General features: G+C 36.7%; 1 protein-coding gene across 1 annotated transcript; it reads left to right on the forward strand.

Moving 5' to 3' along the window:
* The first annotated feature begins 13,308 nt into the window (after positions 1-13,308).
* Positions 13,309-15,723, forward strand: LOC149847099 (uncharacterized). The gene is made up of 2 exons (XM_089998294.1): positions 13,309-13,788; positions 15,027-15,723. Exons 1-2 carry the CDS (start codon positions 13,344-13,346, stop codon positions 15,575-15,577), a joined length of 996 nt encoding a protein of 331 aa, XP_089854420.1. The 5' UTR covers positions 13,309-13,343; the 3' UTR covers positions 15,578-15,723.
* The last annotated feature ends 8,367 nt before the right edge of the window (positions 15,724-24,090 follow it).

The raw sequence follows: 24,090 nt of genomic DNA on the forward strand, positions 1-24,090 counted from the left end.
AATAGAACCACACTCTTTAAATTTTAAATTCACTAGCTTTCTAATAAAAAAAAAAAACTTATCAGCGACATTCTTCCTTTCATATAAGCCTTGTAGTTTCTTCCAAGGAGAGCATGCTGACATATGGTGGAAGACACTAACTATAACTACTGAGAAATGTAACCCGATAGTCTTTCAGTTTATCTTTTCTTAATCTTCATCACTTGCCTTTTATGGCTTAATTAGCACCCTTAAGAGGGGCATATAGATCCTTGCAATATAAGAGATCTTCCCTCTTGGCTTTTCATATCAGCCAATTGTTTTCATTAAGGCTACCATGACATAGTGACAAACTTTTTTATCGGCAATTTCTCATTTTTCAAGAACTCGCGAGAAATTGAAAAAAATTCCATAAATCTCACATTTTTTTGGCAAAATCTTGGCAATAAAAAAATAAATTAAAAAATATAAAAATTATTTTTATAAGAAAATATTATTAAAAATTATTTAAAAATAAAAAATACATGATTTTTTTTTGCGATAAATAGCTGTTTAAAACATAAATATCACGTTTAAATCACGGTATTTATGTTTTTTTCATAAATCTCGTGATATTTTTTGAAAATCTCGTAAGAAATTGCCGTTTTAAACTTTCAGACAATTTCTCATGATATTATCGCGAGATTTTACGAAAATCTCACGATATTTGTCACACTGCTCCATGATTCTCACAGAAATTAACTTAATTAAGAACCAAGATCTGATAGTATTTGTCGGGAAGCAATACCTTTCTATGTGAGAGTGGATGATAGCGAAAATCACACTACAAAACCAAGCAAACCACAGGACAATATTTTTTTTTCGTGAAATTAAAGCCCTCCTAATGAAAGATAAAAACCATGGGGCAGTGCCGATAAAAATCAATAAGTGAAATAATATTAATACAAGAGATCGTCTCGAACCAATATATATGGTATTGAGGATCTATAAGAAGATAGAATAAGAGACCGTGCTAGACACACGGCTTGGTCCACGACAGGATGAGCAAATAAGTGCTAGACATGGCTTGGATTCAGATAACTGAAAGCTAATTGCTTCAAAGTTAGGTGAGCTCCTTGCCTCTTTATGACTTTGACTTAGGCTTCTCCTTGGGCTTTAATGGAGTCGGTGATGTAGAAAGGCTAACCCTACAAATGGAGGATGAAGGGTTGACCAAACATGCACCATTGTGGTCCACTCAAACTTGATTGTTTATCTTGGCTGTGACTGGTCAACCAGGATTTGTTGGTTGACTTCTTCGGGTAGCCTCCTTCGGCTTGGTCGACCAAGGTGGGCCCGATTTTTGTGGTCTGGTTTGAACTGCGAGTTAGTTATGCACGTGACCTACATCTAAGGTGGGCATGTCCTTCCAAGTATGTGTGGAGCCACAATGGATTAATACTTCTTTTTCTACTCTGTTTTCCACTTTGAAAAAGAGTGAGAAATACAAAGTTTTTCCGTCAGGAAATGCAATTCCCTTGGGAATTGTAAGAGGATATCCAATCCGAATCAGACCCAGGGATTCGGACGCTTATAATAAAACCAAAATGTGGATTTGGACTTATTAAATCAAATTTCTTTTTTATTCGGGTTGGATTTAGATCATTATCTTAGCTCTGGCCTAGTTTAGATTTGGATCAAAATATGATCCCATTGGAATTTTTACATGTGAATGGCTTGTTTTGTGTCTTCTTTACTCGATCCAGTATTACCTCATATATTTAGGATTCACACTCAACCTTATCGGATTGGATCAAATTCACATTTAGATCTACTGTTTATCACCATTTTTCCCTGGTTGTATTTTGTCCCTAACAAAGAGGGTTGACGCGGTAAACATGGATTTTGGAGTTGTCTTTGACCATGGGAGCAGTCGCTCTCAGCTGGGCCTACTATTTCAAAGTTCAAACCTATTTTGTTGCTCAAGAGATCATTTCTACTCAAAAACTTCTTTTCTTTCACTTCATTCTGTTATGGTCAACCACTTTTATCACATGGCAGTAGTGATGACTTTGGGTTTTGAATTCAACTGGTCAACCACTTTTATCACCAGTGAGTGCTAAATGCAAACAAAAACGGGGTCGGTTGCAGGACTGTTGTTCGTTGAACTACAATTTGTTAATTTTTCGTAAATGGACAAACAGGCAAACTGCCCCCCATGAATACACAAACCCACATGCGTCCCTCTCGACTCCCCAAAGTCCTCCTCCTCCTCATTGATTCATTGATGCAAGGTCAGACTGGTGTGCAGGACTTGTTGGAGATTCAAAATTCAACGGTACTGGAAATAACATGATCATTTTGTAATTTAAAAAAATCATGTTATCTTGCAGAAAAAAAATATGATGTAAGGGCCTGTTACGCTCTAACCAGCTATCGGATCAGATTTAATCAAAACAACCTGCATCATTGAGATCCAAGGAGGGGGGTTATCATGATAGAAGATGACTTTGAGCATGAATGGAACAGGATCACACTCTCTCTCTCTCTCTCTCTCTCTCTCTCTCTCTCTCTCTCTCTCTCTCTCATATTTGTTATGAGCAGCAAATAAGTTGTATATAGACAGAGCAGGTAAACAAGCTAAACGAACCAAACCAAAGGTTGTTCAAGTTCAGCTCCTTCTTGTGGCAACCAAGCCAAGCTCGGGCTTATGGTGAGAGCGAGTTAAACAAGCTAGCTCACGCCGACTTCTTTTCAAATAAAAAACAAATTTTAAAATTGAAAGTTTTAAAATTTAAACTCTTAAATTTATTGAGCTAAGGTTAAACAGCTCTTTAATTGAATAAATACATTTGTTCCAAAGCTGTAAGTGACAGGATTTGAACTCTAAACTCATTGCTTGCAAGACAAACAGTACTTCAACCATTTACACTCAGATAAATATATGCAAAATATATTTATTGCTAGTTGAACTTATACAAGATAAGCCAAGCCGATCACCCATTATTCATGCTCTGCTGATTGAGCCTATTTCAGGATTTCAGACAAGCTCTTTATGAGCCGAACATTAAGCTGAGCTATGAGTAGCTTGTCTCATTTTCTAACCCTAGACGTAGGTCAAAAAATGACTGACACTGTATTTAAATCAAGAAAGCTTTAGTTCCAAATTCAAAATCGAGTTTCCCTTGAGCCATATAATGGCCTTCGCATTGTAGTCATTTAATTAAACCTCTATTGTACCATATCAGGACCAATTTGTTGCCTAGTTCTAGATTCCGATAGTGTTAGTGTTGGTTTGATTTAGGAAAATCATCTTGATTTGTCCTTAAATTTGTTCATGCTAAATCATTGAAAAGATCAAAATAAATAAATAAAGCATAATGTGAAAGTGTACCCGAATCTATCATTGCACCGATAAATTTTGATGGTGTTTGATCTTCCAAAACCTCTATTGGTGGCCTTTCCTTCTTCTTTAAACCTAATAAGAGAGGGACAATTTCTTTTTTGTTAGAGAGAAAAAAGAAAATATCCACTATATATGGTTTTTTGGACCATAACCTATATGTAATCACCCTATTATTTTCTTTTCAATTCAGCCTATTATAAAATCAAAAAATAACATATGAGGGCAAAGTATTTACACATTATTATAACCATATTTTATAATATGTCATATGACCCAACAACATAAGATCACTTCAAATGGGCTTCTACCTTGGATAGTTTATAATGAGTGATTAATTACATATGTAGGCCCACATAAAATATCTAAAAAACTCTCACTTGGGCCACATATGTTATTATACAATCATGCATTATACAATAACTTTATGAGCTCAATAACACTATCTTATCAAATGACATCTCTAACAATCTGGTCCATTGATCATGTCAACATAGAACCAAAGTGATCTTCATTATATTTATCATAAAAAGACTCATCAATGATCATATATATTGGCATAACCAACGACATAGACCAAGTATGGATGTGAAGCATAAAAATTATATGTAATGTGATCTGAGCATGCCTATTTTCAACTGGTCCTGCCTTATTCTTTAGTGAGATCACAATAAACGAGTGTAGAGTAAAACTGAAACCTGAGCCTTATACTGTAGTAATAAAATAAAACTTTAATTTATTTTATAACATCTAAACGCAAAATCCTACTAAACCAACATATCATTAAATGATATAACACCCATTTGGGCAGTATGCTCGTGAAAGACCTTCAGTGGTAAACCTTTGGTAAATGGATCCGTAATCATGGAATTTATGCCAATATGTTCAATAGAAATTTGGCCATTTTGTACTCTTTCTTTAACAATAAGGAACTTAATGTCTATATGTTTTGACTTTGATGAGCTTTTGTTGTTGTTGAAATATAGTACTGCTGAATTATTATTATAAAATAATTTTAATGGTCTTTCAATGTTATCTAAAATTTGTAACCCAATGACAAAATTGTGTAACCATATTCCACGATTGGATGCCTCATAATAGGTTACAAACTCTGCCATCATAGTGAAAGATGCAATGAGTGTCTGCTTAACACTCCTCCAAGAAATAGCTCATTCGGCCAACAAATAAATATAACTCAACGTGGATCTACGACTATCTTGGCACCTAACAAAGTCAATATCAGAATACCCAATGATCTCTAACTGAATTGACTTCCTCTATGTGAGCATGTAATCTTTTATTCTTTGTAAGTATCGCATAACCCGTTTGGCTGCTTTTCAATGATCCATTCTTGGGTTACTCAGATATCTGCCTAATATTCCAATAATGTATGTTATATTCAGACGTGTATACACTTGAGCATACATAAGATTCTCTACAGCAGATGCATAGAGAATCTTTTTCATATTCTTAATTTCAAACTGGCGTTTGGGGCACTAAGCGAGACTAAACTTGTCTCTCTTAGCAACAAGGGTGTCATATGGTTTATAATTTTTCATGTCAAATCTATCAAGAATCCTTTTGATATAGCTCTTTTGTGATAATTCAAGAATACCTCAAGAACGATCTCGATGTATTTAAATTCCTAATACAAAAGAGATGCCAACAAGATCTTTCATTTCAAATTTCTTTGTCAGAAATCTCTTGATTTTATGCAATAAGTCTATATCATTATTGGCAAGTAATATGTCATCGACATATAAAACAAGAAAAATGTATTTACCTCCACTAAATTTACGGTATATTCATTCATCAACCACATTCATCTCAAAACCAAATAAGAGGACAACTTGATGAAATTTATGATATCATTGACAAGAAGCTTGCTTAAGTCTATAGATGGATTTCTTTAATTTGCAAACCATTTTTTTCTATCATCTGAGACAAAATATTCTGGTTGCACCATATATATTGTCTCATCAATGTCACCATTAAGGAATGCAGTCTTTACAGCCATATGATGTAGTTCTAAATCAAAATGAACCATAAGTACCATCATAATTATGAAAGAATCTTGCATAGAGACTGGAGAGAAAGTCTTTGTATAGTTAATGTATACCCTTTGAGTAAACCCTTTTACAACAAGATGTGTCTTATATCTTTCAACATCACTCTTCGAATCCCTCTTGGTTTTAAATATTCATTTGCAATCAATGGGTTTCACACCTTCAGATAATGGAACAAGATCCCATATGTCATTGTCTTTCATAGATTTAAACTCTTCATGCATAGCATCTATCCACTTTTGAGAGTTAGAACTTTGTATAGCTTGATGAAAGTTGATTGGATCATCTTTCTTTAAGTCAGTATCACTCTTGTAACACTCCAAATAATTAACTTGAAAATTATTGGAAATTTTTTTTCTTCTAAACAACAGCGGAAAAGCTTTATTAAATCCTTAATCAAATTACTTGGGCGAGTTACAAGTGATAGCACAGACACAAGGCATTAAGTAAATAAACTCTTGCATTGAAATACTATAAGTTATCAATTACAACTTAATGATTTATTACAAGTCAAAATCCCTCAGGACATCCGAAGAAGATATCGTCATATGGCACTGTCCGCAGCGACGACCCCAATAGCTCACCATTCTGTTTCCTGAAAAATATTAATTCAGAATGGATCAGACCACCCTGTCTGAGTAAGAAGCATAATATCCATATGAATGTGCTCAGTGTCATGTGTACAAGTATATATGCTACACATTTATATAAGAAACAACAAACTTGGGAAACTAATGTGGATGTTCACTTGACTTAATTAATCCATTTCATATAGAGTTTTCATAAAGCATCAAAATGCAACACATCATATTTAAGTCATCACGTTTTTCATGTAAAGAGAACAGATTTGAGCTAAGCACCACATGAATCCCAGCATACTCTAATGATTGCAACATCAAACATTATGTAACTTTTGAAGATTCTCATAAATGCACTAACTTTATGTTTTCTCTTGTTAATTATCCTATGGGTACGCAGAGGCATTCGACATCATAGCGGACTGAGACCACACAGGGGTTTATGATTTTATAACCCGTATGACTAGCCATACGGATATCCAAAGAGGACGGTTCATGACCAAGAAAGTACTCCTCAATGGCTAGAACTAAAATTAGGATGCACCCTATACTTCTGCAGAAGACTTGGACCTACCACATAGGATGCATTGATAGTCCTAGCCCCCTGACTCTAAGGACTGGGGACCAGGTGAGACACTTAGCTCTGATAAAAACAAGAAAGTCTCATGAAGTTTGTACTATCTACCCTCTCCAAGGTAGACCATGGGTCCAGTAACATACACCATCTTTCAGGTGTACCCAAAGCCCTGGAAAACCAGTAACATATACCGTTTTCAGGTATACCCAGTATCCTGAAAAATCAGTAACATATACAGTCTTTCAGGTATACCCAGAATCCCTTAGTTATTTTAGATATGCATATTTTTTATTTTTGTTAGTTTGGGTCCAGTAACATACATCGTCTTTCAGGTGTACCCAAAACCCTGGGAAACCAGTAACATATATTGTCTTTTAGGTATACCCAGAATTCCAATAGAAACTGATAACATATATCATCTTTCCGGTATACCCAGAATCTAAAATTATCATTTATATGATCATGTATTAATTTAGCTTTTGTTTTTGGTGCTAGGGAATATATATCGTACCCCACTGGTTATGACGTAACATGGCATTATCTAACTTTATCATTTCTTAAGTGCTCGTATGGCACTCTCAGCTTCCTGCAAAGTTGTAAGCTTGACTTTAAGCTTTCATATGCTTATGCCATGAAAATGTCCTTTATTATGCAAGCTTTTGCAAAATATGCATAGATCAACTAGCACGTAAACATGTCATAACATGAAATCATAATTTAATTGTATGGAATTCACATAGCATCATCGGTGCCTGTATGGCATCACACGGATTTGTCATGCTCAGTTTTAATTTGTACCAACGTGCCTTTATAGTTTTTTTTCTTTTATTGGTGTCATAAGAATATGTATTTAACCATAGGCAATTCATGCATCAAAACCTTCATATGGCAATTACATATGTAAACCATGTTTAACATGAATATGTCATGGATATCTCATTCATATGCTACATTCATTGACGCATAACTTTTTTTTTTCACAAGCGTATAATAAATTCATTATGCTAATTAAACATGTGTACTACAGTGAGCCTTTGCCCTAACCAATGTATGTGTGCATCAGTGCATTTCCGACCTATGCGAAATAAGGGTATAATAGTGAATTTCAAATGTAACATATCTTATTGTAGGGGAAATAACAAGTACACATAGCATTGCACAACTCAAGAATGAGATAACATTCATTCCAGGAACCAATGGTGCAAAACTGCAACTTTTGCAAAAAAGTGTATGCGTACACTATGGTGGCCAAAACCATTCAAAGTTGTATATATATATATATATATATATATATATATATATATATATATATATATATATATATATATATATATATATATATATATTTATGTGTATCAAATAAAACAAGGATGCGTATACTATTGACGTTTTGCAAATTCGAGAAGTTATTTTCTTATAAGATTGTAATGAGCCCCCCCCCCTATCTTCTCAAAATGTTTTATCACACACACACCCATATATATATATATATATATATATATATATATATATATATATATATATATATATATATATATATATATATATATATATATATATATATATATATATATATATATATATGTGTGTGTGTGTGTGTACACATTTGATGGGGCTTATTAGCTATTTATTTATTATTGCTCTTAAGCAAGTTCAACAGTTATGTATACTGGAAGAACTTCTGTTGTAGAGGGGAATATGCTAGCCCCCAATCTGTCGCCATAATGCAGTGTACAACAATTTCACCCAGGTGGTGACCCGTGTAAGTGGTCGATCCAAGTACCGGTAAGCACTCACACAATTTTTTTTTCAAACACATACTCATATTTTTCCTAACTCTTTTGTTACCTGTCAAGTCATTTTGACAACTCGCATGCATATAGCATACCATATTACCGAACCCGAATAGTACCAGCTCCTTAAATGAGACCAAGGACTTGGTTCGTACTTAGCTGCCCTCCTTTTTGTTTTATTTCCTATAATTCTTTTGTCTACTCATGGCACATCAATAAGGTGGCGTACCCTATTGGTAACTCGAGTTTGACGGAATGACTCAAGTCGACATATCCTGTTGGAGACACTACTAAGGTGCAACAACAATTACCGTTGCCCAACGCATCAGGACAACACCACCAAGCTGTTGTGGTTTATCAATCGGATGGGTCAGCAGGCCCCAAACGACCCACTACCATCACCCCGGACTACAACATATATTGGGTCAAACTGTTTACCAGGGTCAGGTCCAGTTTATGTAGATGCCCACCAATTATCTATATTTACAACCTTGTGATTTGACTTGCAGCGTCCCAACACAAGTTGACGCGCCTTAGCTGTTGCTACAGGCAAGAACACTCGACCCAGTCTGCCACACGGGTTGTGCACAACAAGGTGTCACACTTGTGTGTAGCGAGGGAGAGGCAACTGGCAGGAAACCTTCAGATTCTAGTCTATCTGTACCCCTAGGCTGCATCTGAACCTAGTCAATCGGGTCTGCCCCATCCAGCATAACTTTGTGTTATCTCTTTTTTTTTTTTAAACCGTGGGTGTATATCTATATGTTATGTGATTTAACAGCCTAATAATTTCCATCCCAAACATCACAAATATAGAATTCCAATTAACCTGTGAGTGTGTGCAACCATTGGCCTAGCAACTGCAATACAGTTTGATCTTAATAATCACAATTCTCATGAAATGTTTGGTTATGGACAGGCTTTAGATTGAGTAATGAGGATGTTGAAATAGATTCAAGAGAATAAACAGACTGACTCAAACTATTTGACAATAATACTATATAGTTTCATTGTTGGAAAAATGAACGCAAAAGTTTTCAGCATATAAGTTAATTAAAACACAAAAATTTAGAATAACAACAAAATCAACGTCTAATTGGGCAATTCAACAAAACCTCATTATGAGATGGGAAAAAGTAGCATTTTGGAAACAATGGTTAATTTTTTTTTTTTTAAAAGCCCAGTCCTAGCCCTGCCCTGATTCCATATGAAATAGATTTTTATCCATTTTTTAGCCCAGCCCTGACTGCAGCAAATAGTTTGATTTGTCCATATGAAATAGATTTTTATTAATAATTGTAGCCATTTTTATTTTATCTCAAAAAAAAAAATCGGGGGCGCTACCCCCGACTACATTCCCCCCCCCCCCCCCCCCCCCCCCCCACACATGAATCCTAGCTAAGCTGCTGGTTAATCCAATGATTGAACCATAGTCCAGACCATGCATCATTGCGGCAGTTTTTAAAGGCATTCTGCAAATGAGGAGAAACTGAGAATTCTTTTATTGGCACTATGTCAAATTTGCAGTGTCCCCATCTTGACATTCCTTCACACACTTGCAACTCTTGGTCAAAAAAATGTCCTTTTGTGAATTGTTGAAGTTGACCCACATTTTTTAAATGTTTTGTCTTCTGTTTCTTAACTTTATGGTCAGACATGGTGCCACTAAATCATAGATGGTTAATGGTATTGCTTTAGGCACAAAGTCTTAATTAGAGGCATGGTCCTCCTATTGGCATAAATCACGCTGGCATTTTGTACTCTTTCATTTTTTGTACTTGGGAAGATTGTCAAAATTGGAGCTCTGTTTGCCTCTCCAAATAAAACCCCTCCTCGGCAAATATATATATATATATATACAAGGTTGATCTTGGATGCTAGCGAAGGCAGAGAAGTATCGAGTACAAATCACCTTATTCTTATATTTTTTATATTTTTTTGTTGACAGTATCCTATGGATGTGATCTACAAAGTTTATTTAGTAGAAAATGGATTTTGAATCGGTAATGTAACATGTAAGTAGTGTTCTTTAAGAGCTTAAAAAATTAACTGCCCACAATTCAGTAAAATTTCACAACTCGAAAAATCATATTTTTGAATAAAATAACAAGACTTGAACCTATGATTTCCAACTTAATAGTTTCTTCAGTCCATTGCCTTTTGTGGTCAGAACAGCCAAAGAACCATTGACATCAATCCAGGGGACAGATTTAGAGGGGCAAAATGGTTATTTGGAAACAGTAGTTTGGCTGATGTGTAATATACGTTGACATTTTTAGGTGGTACCAAAGGCAACCGACCAGTAACGCACATTTAAATTAATAAAAAAAAAAAAACGAAAAAGGTGTTCTCGGGTCATGTCGGTACCTTAAGAAACTAATTCCAACCCGAATTCTTCTCTCGATGTCATGTTGGAGGTGGACAACGAAAGTTACGAATTTGCCCCCAAATCTTACCTCTCGATAGACTTCTTCTGACCGATCTTCTAAATTGAAAGACCGTTTTATCCTTAGATAAATAAAAAATCATTCGGGCCAGGACTCGAATCGCTTGCACGCTTCCATAGTTCCAATAGCCATTTGGACCAGGACTCGTACGGGCTATGAGATTCAAGTCGAATATCCACTGTGATTCAAACACTTGATATTTTTTGTAAACTTAGATCTATACAACAGTTTCTAAAACAGGAGTTTTAGAATATGAAAAATCTCAATATAATGAATCTTGTGCTGGCAGTCAAGAAAAGAGGGTTTCATCTTTTTTCTCATTTTCAAGGTTGTCTACTTGGAGCAGAAAATTACAAACACAAAAATTGATCCGATTGGGTAATAATGCATTTTCTAGACTTGGCTGTGAACCTGACTACATAGGGGAACAGGGGGGCTGGATCTGGATCCGGATCCGGATCTGATTGGGTCTGATTGACTACATGTATCATCTTGTACAGAATATAGAGTCCTAGTCACTATTAGTTGCTTGAAAGGTCAAATTAAATATCGATATTCACTACTTAATCACATGTAAACTTGTCATATTAAGGTAAGCCATTACTGAAAGCGGATCTGGTTATCTATGTATCCTAATCATACATCAGCATGCAATCGGGCTCAGATTTAGAATCAAATCATAAAACCGGTTCTGACTCGATTAATTAATTGAACGTGAATCTCTTTGCTAAATCAGACTAATGGATGGTCTGTGGGGAAATCTGACCAAGTCCTGTACCAAAGGCACGCAAATGGGCTTAGATACGGGTCAAGTCATGCTTGATCCAACACTGTATTAGCTTATCTTAGTTGGGTCGCTTTTTAATTAGATCCAGGTCCGACTCAACTCACATGCCGGGTTCCATGTCCATTGGCTACAGGGATACATTCGCTATTCTCTAAAAGGTCACGACCCTTCTCGTCATTCAACTATCAAAGGGAGCACCAAGCAAAAACTACAATAAATGAAGTCAAAGTATTCCTTCGTATGAACGACTCCGTCTCGGTACAACTAAGTCGGCAATGCACCGACCATCTGGGCCTTCCCCTTCACCCTCGATATTCGAACCGACCCAACTTCTGTTTTATAAAAAAGTATATATATATATATATATATATATATATATATATATATATATATATATATATATATATATATATATATATATGTTTTCAAGTATAATATAAAAAAATACATATATTATGTATAAATAACATGAAATGTTTTTACACGCGAGTTTACTCGTGTTCGGTTTGTCCCGTTTGAGGATGAACTGAACTCGAGCTCGACTTGGCTAAATTAACATGAACACAAGCCGAGCCACGAGCTCAATCCACTAGTAAACGAACCGAGCCTGAACATGCCCAGTTCGGTTAGTTCGGCTGGTTTAATTACCAGCCCTGCCCTAGGTGCAGTACCTTAACACAACATGATTAATTTTGAGTTCGTAATTGAATCCTCTAAAAAGAAAAGACTTCGTAATTAATCAACATTTGATCAAAATTTAGCAAAGCCTAGTAAAGAAATGAAAATTTAATGGCTACTATAGATCGTACTCTCCAGAGGAAACAACCAGTTTTTTTAAATTTTTTTTTTATGTTAAGCTCCACAAATGTGATTTACATGGTCTTTAAAAAAGAAAATATATTTTTTTGCTGTTAATTGTGTTACGTAAATAGATTTTTTTAAGAGCATAAAAAAGAAATCAACAGCCACGGTACACCAAAATTCATAATTTGAGAAAAAAACATTGACTTCCAAAACACACTATGCAAACCGTTATCACTAATAAATAGACCATGCTGAGTGCAAACTGAATTTATAAAATTTGCACCTGAGGTTTTATTAAAAAGCACGGGACAATACTCTTTCATAGTATTTAGGGGTGTCAAAGGGTCGGGTTTGGTTGAGACCCAGGTGAAACCAGACTTGGACCAGAATTTTGGGTATAGTATCGGGTCTGGATTCGAGTATAATCAGGTCTACTATAAGAGAAATCATACTCGGATTCTATAAAAATTACATGAACCATACCCGATAAAATAATATTTTTTATCATTTTTACATTGAAAAATTGCGGGTCTTAATCCCAACTGCGGTCAGGCCCCGGTCTGGATGGATTACCGTCTGTTAGTTACAAAGACGTTTTTTAATGCCTGGGTCGGCTTTGTGGGAAGCAGATCAGGTCATGTTGAACATGAGCGTTTTTGCTCATGCCGACATCGTGGCCATCCGATTTGCATTTTAAAAAGGTCAAAAGTCAACAAAACCACGTGGCATTCATCTAAAATGCAAACAGATGGCCACGATGTCGGCATGAGCAAAAACCCTCATGTTCAGCATGACCTGATCTGCTTCCGGCTTTGTGTGTTACGTCGGCGCAAGGGTGGATTATTTGAATTCACGAAAGGTATAAGACTAGCCGTTGGGTGACCAATTCCATCGTTGATCATCCCGCCGCCAGCAGCATCATCCTCAATAATGTATTATACGTGTACGAAAGTGGCGGGAGAGCAGGATTCCGGCGAAGACTGGCCGATGATCCCCGCCGGATGGGCTGACGAAGAGGCCGAGCAGGAGGACGTGGTGGCACCACCGCCGGCAGCAAGGGAGGAGATGCAATTCCCCCTATTGAGCAGCGAGCAGGAGATGTCCTTGATGGTCTCGGCGCTGACCCGCGTCGTCTCCGGCGAGACAGCGCCGCCGTTGCGGCCGGACTGGTTCCCGCCACGGTTCCGGACAGCATCAATGGCGTCCGGGAGCTCGGTTTCTGGCATGAAACGGCAGCGAGAGGAGTTTCTGGAGGAGGCGGCGGTGCCGAACGTATCACCGGTGCCGTTCAGGCAGTTCAAGGTGGAGGCAGAGGAGATGGGGCGTTCTTCCTCCCTGTCCGCGCAATTCCTGTCTTCTTCTTGCACCTCTCAAGGTAAGTGTTTGAATGGATGGTGTCATGCCAAATGTTATCACATAACCTATTGCATGGTGTAGACCCAACCATAATGACAAATCTCGCGAGAAATTACCTGAAAGTTAAAAACGGCAATTTCTTGTGATATTTTTAATTTCTTGCGACTTTTTCATCAGAAACATAAATATGGCATTTTAAACGCGATATTTATTTTTTGTCAGCTATTTATTGTAAAACAATCACGTGTTAAAACATGATATTTTTGTCAGTTACTTTTTCACAAAACAATCACGTGTTTTTTATTTTTATTGCCAAGATTTTGTCAAAAAAACACGAGATTTACAAAAAAAAAAATATTTATTTTTCGTGAGTTTTTGGCTGCTGAGATTTTGCCGTTTTTAACTTTTATATCACTACGAATCCAACCCCCCAAAAAATGTTATGCAGATTATTAACGTGTTCTAAGTTATGTGATTTAGACACTGAGCATGATGAGAAAATATTGGCTAATATCGAGGGTTACCAACTTATATACCATAGTCTTCACATTTCTTTGGATTATTTTTTAATCAAATCTTACGGATATGATCTATATGGTTCGTTTAATTAAAAACATGCTTTGTATTAATAGATTTCATCAGACTACTAAATCTGACCATCAACAATGCATCAAAATTTAATATTAAAAAATTATATTTTTACATTAAAACCACTCAAATCAAAGTGCATAATTATCTGATAAATGAACCATGCTGAACACATTTGTGTGGTCAAATCGGTCAAATAAAACTCATACTTATGAGATTCAACTAGAGAGACCATACTCTAAGGGTGCGTTTGCACGTTTTTCAAAGCCTAAAAAGAATCCCATCAATTTACACCTGTAGTCCACAGACAATGAAATACAAGAGACAAGAAGAAGAATCCGACACATGGATGCTCCACAGACCCGTTCAATTTTGTCCAAAAAATCAGATTATCTCATCACCGTTATTATTACTGATGAGTGACCATTGTTTCTTTCGTTCATTAAAACTTGGATCAAATTGATGTAGCCTGTTCTTGTTATGGGAGAGAGAGAGTCAAACTTCATTTTTACATCGGATTGCTGCTAACAATCTGCCTCATCAATGTCGTCACCAGCCTACCACCATCATTTCGTACCAATACCTTTTTATTTTTATCTTGGCTTCCTCCATCAGCTCGATTTCTAAAGAGAAAAAGTAACTGATCATCTTGTGTTGGTCTTTGCTTAGGGGAGGAGAGCACGAGGAGCTCGGAGGAGGCGTCAGGAGGAGGGGAGCAGAGGAGGAAGTACAGAGGGGTGAGGCAGAGGCCGTGGGGCAAGTGGGCGGCGGAGATCAGGGACCCCCACAAGGCCGCTCGCGTCTGGCTCGGCACCTTCGACACCTCCGAGGCCGCCGCCCGCGCCTACGACGAGGCCGCCCTCCGCTTCAGAGGCAACCGCGCCAAGCTCAACTTCCCGGAGAATGTCTGCCTCCGCCGTCCTCACCCAGCCTTTCCTTCTTCTCCCCCCACCACCATTACCACCGCCACATCCAATCCTTCTCCGGCTGCGACGAGCCTCGGCGACGACTACCTGCAGTGCTTCCGGCGGCTGCAGAGCAAGGGGGCTCCCAACCTGCCTCAGAGCCTCCTCGACCAGTACGTGTTCTCCTCCACCGGCGGCTCCTTCTCGACTTCCGCCGCTCCTCATGGTGGTTCTGGTCGGACTCCGGCGCCTGAAGAGAATCTCCAGGCGACTTCTTGGTCCGGACCGCCCTGGTTCCCCTCGAATTCCGGCTAATACTTTTCCAGATTTCCGTTTCTCTGTGCTCTCGTTTTTCTTTTATTTTTTGTTTACTGGCTGGAATGATTTTAGCGGAAGGGTTGACGTTGTTGTTCTGTTCGTGCCATTTTGCGTAATTAATTGCTGAATGTTTTGACGTAAAAGTACTCATTTGTTGGAGGGTTCCGTGCGGGAGAAGATTTTGCGTCGGTGGTTGAACGGATGATCGTTTTTTTTTTTTGACAAACGTTGGGGGGCCAGATCAGGTCATGCTGAACATGAGCGTTTTTCCTCTGCTGACATCGTGGCGGTCTGTTTGCATTTTGGATGAATGCCACGTGGTTTTGTTTGACTTTTGACTTTTGACCTTTTTAAAATGCAAATCGGATGGTCACGAAGTCAACATGAGCCATACTTGCTGATCACGTGAGATGCTGAACTTTCGGAGTCTTCCGTCCACGTGACGAGCGTGGATGTGGTATTAGGGGTGTCAACGGGTCGGGTTTAGTTTGGACTAAGGTGAAATCCGATTTGGATTAAATGTTTGGGTATGGTATCTGGTTCATATCCGAGTCTAATCAGGTCTAATATAAAATAAACTATACCTGGACCCGATAAAAACTTCATAAACCAGACCTGGATCATACCCTATAAAGTAATAATTTTTATCATTTTTACATTGAAAATTTGTGGGTCTTAATTAAAACCTAAGTCGGGCTCGAGTTTGGTATACAATTTCACAAACTATACTCAGATCTATCTATTAATCGGACCTTTGAGTCACACTACAAGAAAAATGTTAATTAGCGGTGAAAGTTTGCGACAAAAATAATCTGTCGTAAATTTGCGACGGATTAGCTAGAGAAAATGAGTCATGCCTAAAATTGGAATTAGTTGCAGAATTAGCGATAGAAAAACATGTCTCAAAATTCATCACTAATTAGCGACGGATTAGTAACGAAAAAAGTTTGTCTCAAACTCCATCGCAACTTAGCGACGGATGAGCGACAAATTTTTTGTCACTACTTCGTCGCTAATTGGCGACGGATTTTGAAATGAAATTTTTTCGTCGCTAATTTCTCTAGTAAAACCCTAATGCAAGCCCTTTTCTTTCTCTTTCTTTTTCATCTCTCGCACGCCGACCACCACCAAATTTCTCTCCATCACCTTTTCCTTCTTCCCTCACTCCATCTCTCTCACCACCGTGTGCCACTGCCGACCATCGCCGTGTGCCATTGCCGCCCGCTGCCCGTCGCCCGTCACCCGATTTCTCTCCATCACCTCCTCCTTCTTCCCTCACTCCATCTCTCTCGTCATCGTGTGCCGACCTCCTTTTCTTCCTCACCCTCCCTGAGTCCTCTCCTCACCTCCTTCCTTTCCCATCCGCAGGTCGTCGGAGTGGCGCCATCGCCGACCTCCTCTTCTTCTTTCCCCTCCTCGAGTCCTCTCCTCACCTCCTTCCTTCCCCATCCGCAGGCTGTCGAAGCGGCGCCATCGTCGACCTCCTCTTCTTCCTCCCCCTCCCAGAGTCCCACCCAATCCGTCGGAGGCCGACCATCGCCGCTGCCATGGTATGCAATAGTTTATCATAACTAATGTGTTTCATATTTAATTTTTTGTTATAGTCACGTGTGTTAACTTTCTGAAAGTATTTGTAGGCTTCGCATCGCTTCGCGACTGCGAATGAGGAGAAGTACGCGAGGATATTGTGGTAGAAGGTAACTGTCAATCGATTTGCCGACATGTTGGATAATATGAAGACTGTAGGAATAAAAGCAACTGGTAGGATAGATGATCCACTGCAGTGGAAGGGCCATGACCCTTCTACTATTAGGAGAGAATATTGGGAAGGAATGCGCGACAAGTGGATGAGCAATGAATTTCAAAATCGCTCAGCAATGACTGCACAAAATCGAGCGAAGATGCTCGATGCCCATCTACACACAGGTGGATCTAAGACTTTTAGGAGCAACAAAAAAAATGGTAACTCATCAATATATATATATATATATATATATATATATTGTCAAATTTATAAGTATTTCTGTATATTTTTTAATTGATTTTTTTATCCTTTAACCTTTAACCTTGCAGGAAGCAGAAAAAGGAGGCATTGTACTTTACAAAGATGTGTTTGTTGAAACACATAAACGTAAGAGCACGAGAGAGTTTGTATCAAAGAAGGCAAGAGTGGCATCGGTATATATTTATTGTATTAATAAACATTGTAATATACAAGTTACTATGAATTACATTATCATAAACATTGTAATTCTTGATTATCAATTTATATTGTAATCATTACTTTGTAGGAGTCATACGAGCAACAGATGGTAGACCGATATGACGATGACTCCACTCAGTATTCGCCTTTTGATCCTGCAACATGGGTGACTACAACCGGTGAACCCAAAAAGGGTCGTGTGTTCGGATTTGGGAGTAACATGAACACCACACTAGTTGTTTCCTCCTGCAGTCAGGGTTCCTAGAGTTCTCTCGCCAGTATCAACTCACATCGTCTGATAGACCCTGTTGTTTCTTGAGATGGTGTCTGCCAGCTTCTTCAGGACACAATATGTGACTTTTTACATGAAGCAATTCCCAACCTTGTCCATAATGAGTTGTGCAACTTTTTTTAGAACATGAGAACTTTGTCTGCATTCAACATGAGCTCTGGTGCATGTCAGGTATGAATGATTGAATCACTATGAATTTTTATTGCTAGCATTAGAACACATGTATGCATGATTGAATCACTATAAAAATTTTGACAACCTTATAACACATATATGCATGATTGAATTACTATAAAAGTTTTTTGACAACCTTAGAATACATGTAAGCATGATTTCATCATTATGAAAGTTTTTTTACGGTATTATAACACATATATGCATGATTGAATTACTATAAAAGTTTTTTGACAACCTTAGAACACATATAAGCATGATTTCATCACTATGAAAGTTTTTTTACTACCTTATAACACATATATGCATGATTGAATTACTCTGAAAGTTTTTTGACAACCTTAGAACACATATAAGCATGATTTCATCACTATGAAAGTTTTTTTACTGTCTTATAACACATATATGCATGATTTCATCACTATAAAAGTTTTTTACAACCTTAGAACACATATATGCATGATTGAATTACTATGAAAGTTTTATGAGAACCTTAGAATATATACAAACATGATTTCATCACTATGAAAGTTTTTTGACTGCCTTATAACACATATATGCATGATTGAATTACTATGAAAGTTTTTTGACAACCTTAGAACACATATAAGCATGATTTCATCACTATGAAAGTTTTTTGACTGCCTTATAACACATATATGCATGCTTGATATACTATGAAAGTTTTTTGACAACCTTAATACACATATAAGCATGATTTCATCACTATGAAAGTTTTTTGATTGCCTTATAACATATATATGCATGATTGAATTACTATAAACGTTTTTTAACAACCTTAGAACGCATATAAGCATGATTTCATCACTATGAAAGTTTTTTTACTGCCTTATAACACATATATGCACGATTGAATTACTATGAAAGTTTTTTGACAACCTTAGAACACATATAAGCATGATTGAATCACTATGAAAGTTTTTTGACTGCCTTATAACACATATATGCATGATTGTGATACATAACATATTTATTTGACAACCTTATAAACCATATATGCATGCTTGAATCACTGTGACATTTTTTTGACAACCTTAGAACACATATTTGCATGATTGAATCACTATAAAAAAATTTTGTCAACCTTAGAACATATATCTGAATTCTGTTAATGTTCTTCACTTTATTGCTAGTCTATGTGTCATTCAACCATGTTACTTTGATTTTCTTAGATTAGGTGCATTGCATATAATTTATTTCATTGTATTTTGTTTATCAATACTAACATTTCGGTTCTCTTGTAGGATGTTGGAGATAATCAGCGTAGAGGAGCTGATGGAGGCATAGATGAAGGGGCATATCAAAACAATGAAGAGGATGATGCTCAAAATCTTGGCGATGATTTGATTCATGTGTTGAATTTGTTTCACGTACTTGTTGTTTCAAATGAAGCTCTTTGTATATGTTCACTTGTAACTAATTAGAACTTGGCGAGGATTATAATGGATTGTTAAATTTATTTCACTTATAGCTTATGATAAATTTGTTTCACCTGCTTTGTATATGTCTTTTTTATATGTACTTTGTTTTTTATACACAAATTATATAACGAGAATTTTTTTCTCGATATTTATATTTTAAATAAAAAATTGTATTTTTTTTTTAATTTTTATGATGAATTAGCGATGGATAATATCCATCGCGAATGTAGTGACGGATTATGGATGGATATTAATCTGTCTCAAAAACTAAATCAGTCGATGTTTGCGGCGAAATATAATCTGTCGCTAAATGGGCGACGGAAATGTATCTATCATAAAATTTTAGTGATGGATTATCGACAAATATGTATCTATTGCAAAACCAAATCAGTCCTTATTTAGCGCAGGATTAGCGAGGGATCATGATATTCGCTAATCCATCGCGAATTAGCGATAGAAGTAGCGACAGATCAGTTCTATCGCTAATTAACGACTAGAAAATTATGACGGACGCTATCCATCGCTAAGCCATTGCCAATCCGTCGCTAAATGGATTAGCAACAGATTTGTGATGGATTATCATCAGATAGCGTTCGTCGCTAATCCGCAGATTTCTTGTAGTGTCTGTGTAAGGCCCCAAATATTTATCTTAAAAATTTTGGAAATTTTTTTTTTCTAAACAACAGCGGAAAGGTTTTTATTAAATCCTTAGTCAATTTATTTAGGCAGGTTACAAGTAATAGTACAAAAGCAATAACAGTAACCTCTTACATTGAAATATTACAAGTCATAAATTACATTTAAATGAATTATTACAAGTCAGAGTTCTTCAGGACATCTGCAGAAGATATAGTCACATGGCATTGTCTGCAGTGATGACAACAATTGCTCGCCTTTCTCTATTTTCTGAAAATAATAATTCAGAAGGGGTCAGACTACCCCGTCTGAGTAAGAGACATACTATCCATGTGAGTGTGCTCAGCGTCATGTGTACAAGTACATGTGCTACATATTTAGATAAGTAGTAACAAACTTTTAAACAAGTGTGGATGTACACTTCACTTAATTAAAGCATTTCATGATATATGGCATAAAATATAAACATCAATGTATAACACATCATATTGATGGCTCACTTCTAAGCTAACACATTTTTCATGTAAAGGAAAACAGATCTGAACTGAGCACCACATGAATGAATCACAAACATATTCTAACAATTGTAATATCAAGCAATATGCAACTTACTTGAAGATTTTCAGAAATGCTCTAACTTTATACTTTCTCTTGTTAATTGCCTTGTGGGTGCACACAAGCATTCGACATCGTAGCGGACTGAGACCACACGGGGGTTTGTTATATTTTTTTCAATTAATACCCTATATGACTAGCCATACGGAGGTCCAAAGGAGACGGTTCACGACTGAGAGAGTACTCCCCAATGGCTAGAACTAGAATTAGGATGCATCCTGTAACTTCTGCAGAAGACTTGAATCTATCACCTAGGACGTATTGGTAGTCCTAGCTCCCCTAACTCCGAGGACTAGGGACCGGGTGAGATGCCTCACTCTCATAAAATAAAATTGTACCACAGAGCTTTTATTATCTACCCTCTTCAAGGTAGACCATGGGTTCAGTAACATACACCGTCTTTCAGGTGTACCCAGAGCTTTGGGAAACCAGTAACATATACCATTGTCAGGTATACCCAGTATCCCGGGAAATCGGTAACATATATCGTCTTTCAGGTATACCCAGAATCCCACGTTTAGGTTATATGTACATATTTTTCATTCTTGTTTGTTTGGGTCCAGTAACATACATCATCTTTCAGGTGTATTTAGAGCCTTGGGAAACCAGTAGCATATACCATCTTTTAGGTATACCCAGAAGCCCAATAGAAACTGGTAACATATACTGTCTTTCAAGTATACCCAGAATCTAGATTTTTTATTTATGTAATCATGTATTAATTTAGCTTTAGTTTTTGGTGCTAGGGTATACGTATCGTACCCCACAGGTTATGCTACCACATGACATATCCCAACTTTAACATTTCTTAAGTGCTCGTATGACACTATTAGCATTCGGCGAAACCACATGTTCAGTTTTGAACTTTTGTATAATCATGAACATGTAATGATCATAACTGTGCAAATATCCATGTCATGCATTTATAATAAGTGATCCATTTGCTGGACATAATTGTAACACTCATATATAGCTCATATATTTAGCTTATATTCGAACAATTTATAACAAAAATATCTCATTTTGTCAAAGCACAGTAGTAGCCTAACCTTATTTTCATATGCATGCGATAAAAATGCATTTTTGCGAGAACATATACATACACCCTTATTCCAATAACAAGAATCATGAAATAAGCATTTCTTTATCATTTAACCAAGTTTTCAAAACAAACTAACTTATTGAGTGTGTGTCAACCAATATGCCAAATTTGTGTTTTTACGAAACTATTGAGCATGTGTGTTTAATCGATAACATTGTTTGGTATAAATACACTCTTACTATAATTTGATAACATTTAATTTTTGACCCTACAAGTTGTCACCACAAGGAGACATGCATTTCCCAATTCACTTTTAAACGACACGCATCATCAAAAATTTTGTTTTGACAATCTATAATCCATATGTACTTATAAAAATTCAGTCCTTATTTCATCATGTTATACACGTATTTTTGCATGAATCTGATACAAGGCTTATGCTATCGATCCCACTATTTAGAGTGGATTGATGCACAAACCAACATGTGTTCCAGCATCACCCCATATGTTACATGCTATTCATCTACCTAAGATCAGTTTGATCTTTGATCCATTATGGCTAACACCCATGAGTAAGTATATGTATTTTCCTACATATATTCAGATGGTAGGATTAACACGAGTTCTACATGTCACCAAGCATACGCATAAAGATAAAATGCCCTTACATGGACCGGGCTATAACAGACCTCCTTCAATCTATCCACATACCTAAAGTTTATGATGGACTGCAGACCAACTAATGATACCCGTCAGTCACTCATTTACTAAGAGTGAGTATCGACAATGACAACGGCAACCAAACCTGTTGCCAATATATTTTCTTTTCTCAAAGTCAAGCTGGGGTTGCAGCAGAACCCATTGGGACAACGCATAGTGTTGTTGAGGTCTGCAACGTCTATCCCACACTATATATATATATATATATATATATATATATATATATATATATATATATATATATACATTAAAGGCAAACTAGGGTTACAGCAGAACCCATTGAGATAAGTGTTTAGGTCTGCAGTGCCCAACCAATGTATTTTTTTTTTTATTGAAAGGCAAGTTGGGGCTGCGGCAGACCCCACTGAGACAAGTGTTTGGGTATGCAGCCCAACACAACACAATATATATATATATTTTTGAAATGGCAAGCTAGGACTGCAACAAAACCCATCGAGACAGTAATACCATGTTCGGGTCTGCAACGCACCATCAACATAGTATGTTTTTTTTTTTTGGTAGTCACAAAACATTACACATAGAGGTATGTTGGAACCATCTGATTCACGACTCACATAAATAAGAAAACACCATACTAAAATATCTCACAATAACTTGAAATAACAGTCATATTTGTATACACGATTTCTGCTAATGTTATGATAAAAATTAATGTACACAACCATGAACGATATATCCTAAACTGTCATAACATATACATGGTTATCATCAAAATGGAATAAATCAATGTACTTGGCATGAATGTTTGATTAAACCTTGAATCAAAATTCCAAAAATTAAGTCATTAATGATACTTAGATCTACTACATTCCAATGTCATTGAAACATTTTTTTTTTAGCAACTACAGTGCCAATCAGACATAATACATACTTTCTTTGAATGGCCGGTTGGGCTGCGGTAGACCTCATTGAGACAGCACGTAATGTTGTTTTGGTCTACAGCACCCATCCCGACAAGCAACTTGCTCTTTTTTTTTCTCTTGGCAAACAGTCATGTAACAAATATATATCAGCAAATAAATCTTAGTACTTCAATAGGTATGTAATAGCCTATACCGAGAATGAACAACATTGTTTTTTTTTTTCTCGTCGTGTAACATGGAAAATTTCCTGCACTTTTCAAATTAATGCACACATACATAAAAACATGTCTTTAGGCATGAGTATGTATTACACGCATGAGCAATGTCCATGATGTTTTCTTTTCTTTTTCTTTTTTTTTTCTAACAGGTTCACTGTCATGGGTGCAGGTCATGTGGTATGATCTACATATGATCAGGTTGTGACTTCGTTACTCTAGGAGCAGATTTATGTCCGCGTATAAATATACAGATCCCCAAAACCCCTGGATCTTCATTTTTATAC

The sequence above is a fragment of the Nuphar pumila genome, chromosome 2 (assembly GCF_984573655.1).
Source record: "Nuphar pumila chromosome 2, dmNupPumi1.hap1.1, whole genome shotgun sequence".
NCBI classification, from domain to species: domain Eukaryota; kingdom Viridiplantae; phylum Streptophyta; class Magnoliopsida; order Nymphaeales; family Nymphaeaceae; genus Nuphar; species Nuphar pumila.

Bases quoted from the DNA above. Each gene is read 5' to 3' on its own strand.
- LOC149847099 (XM_089998294.1), top strand. From the start codon at position 13,344: ATGTATTATACGTGTACGAAAGTGGCGGGAGAGCAGGATTCCGGCGAA. The intron at 13,789-15,026 runs GTAAGTGTTTGA...GTCTTTGCTTAG, and splicing joins TTCTTCTTGCACCTCTCAAG to GGGAGGAGAGCACGAGGAGC.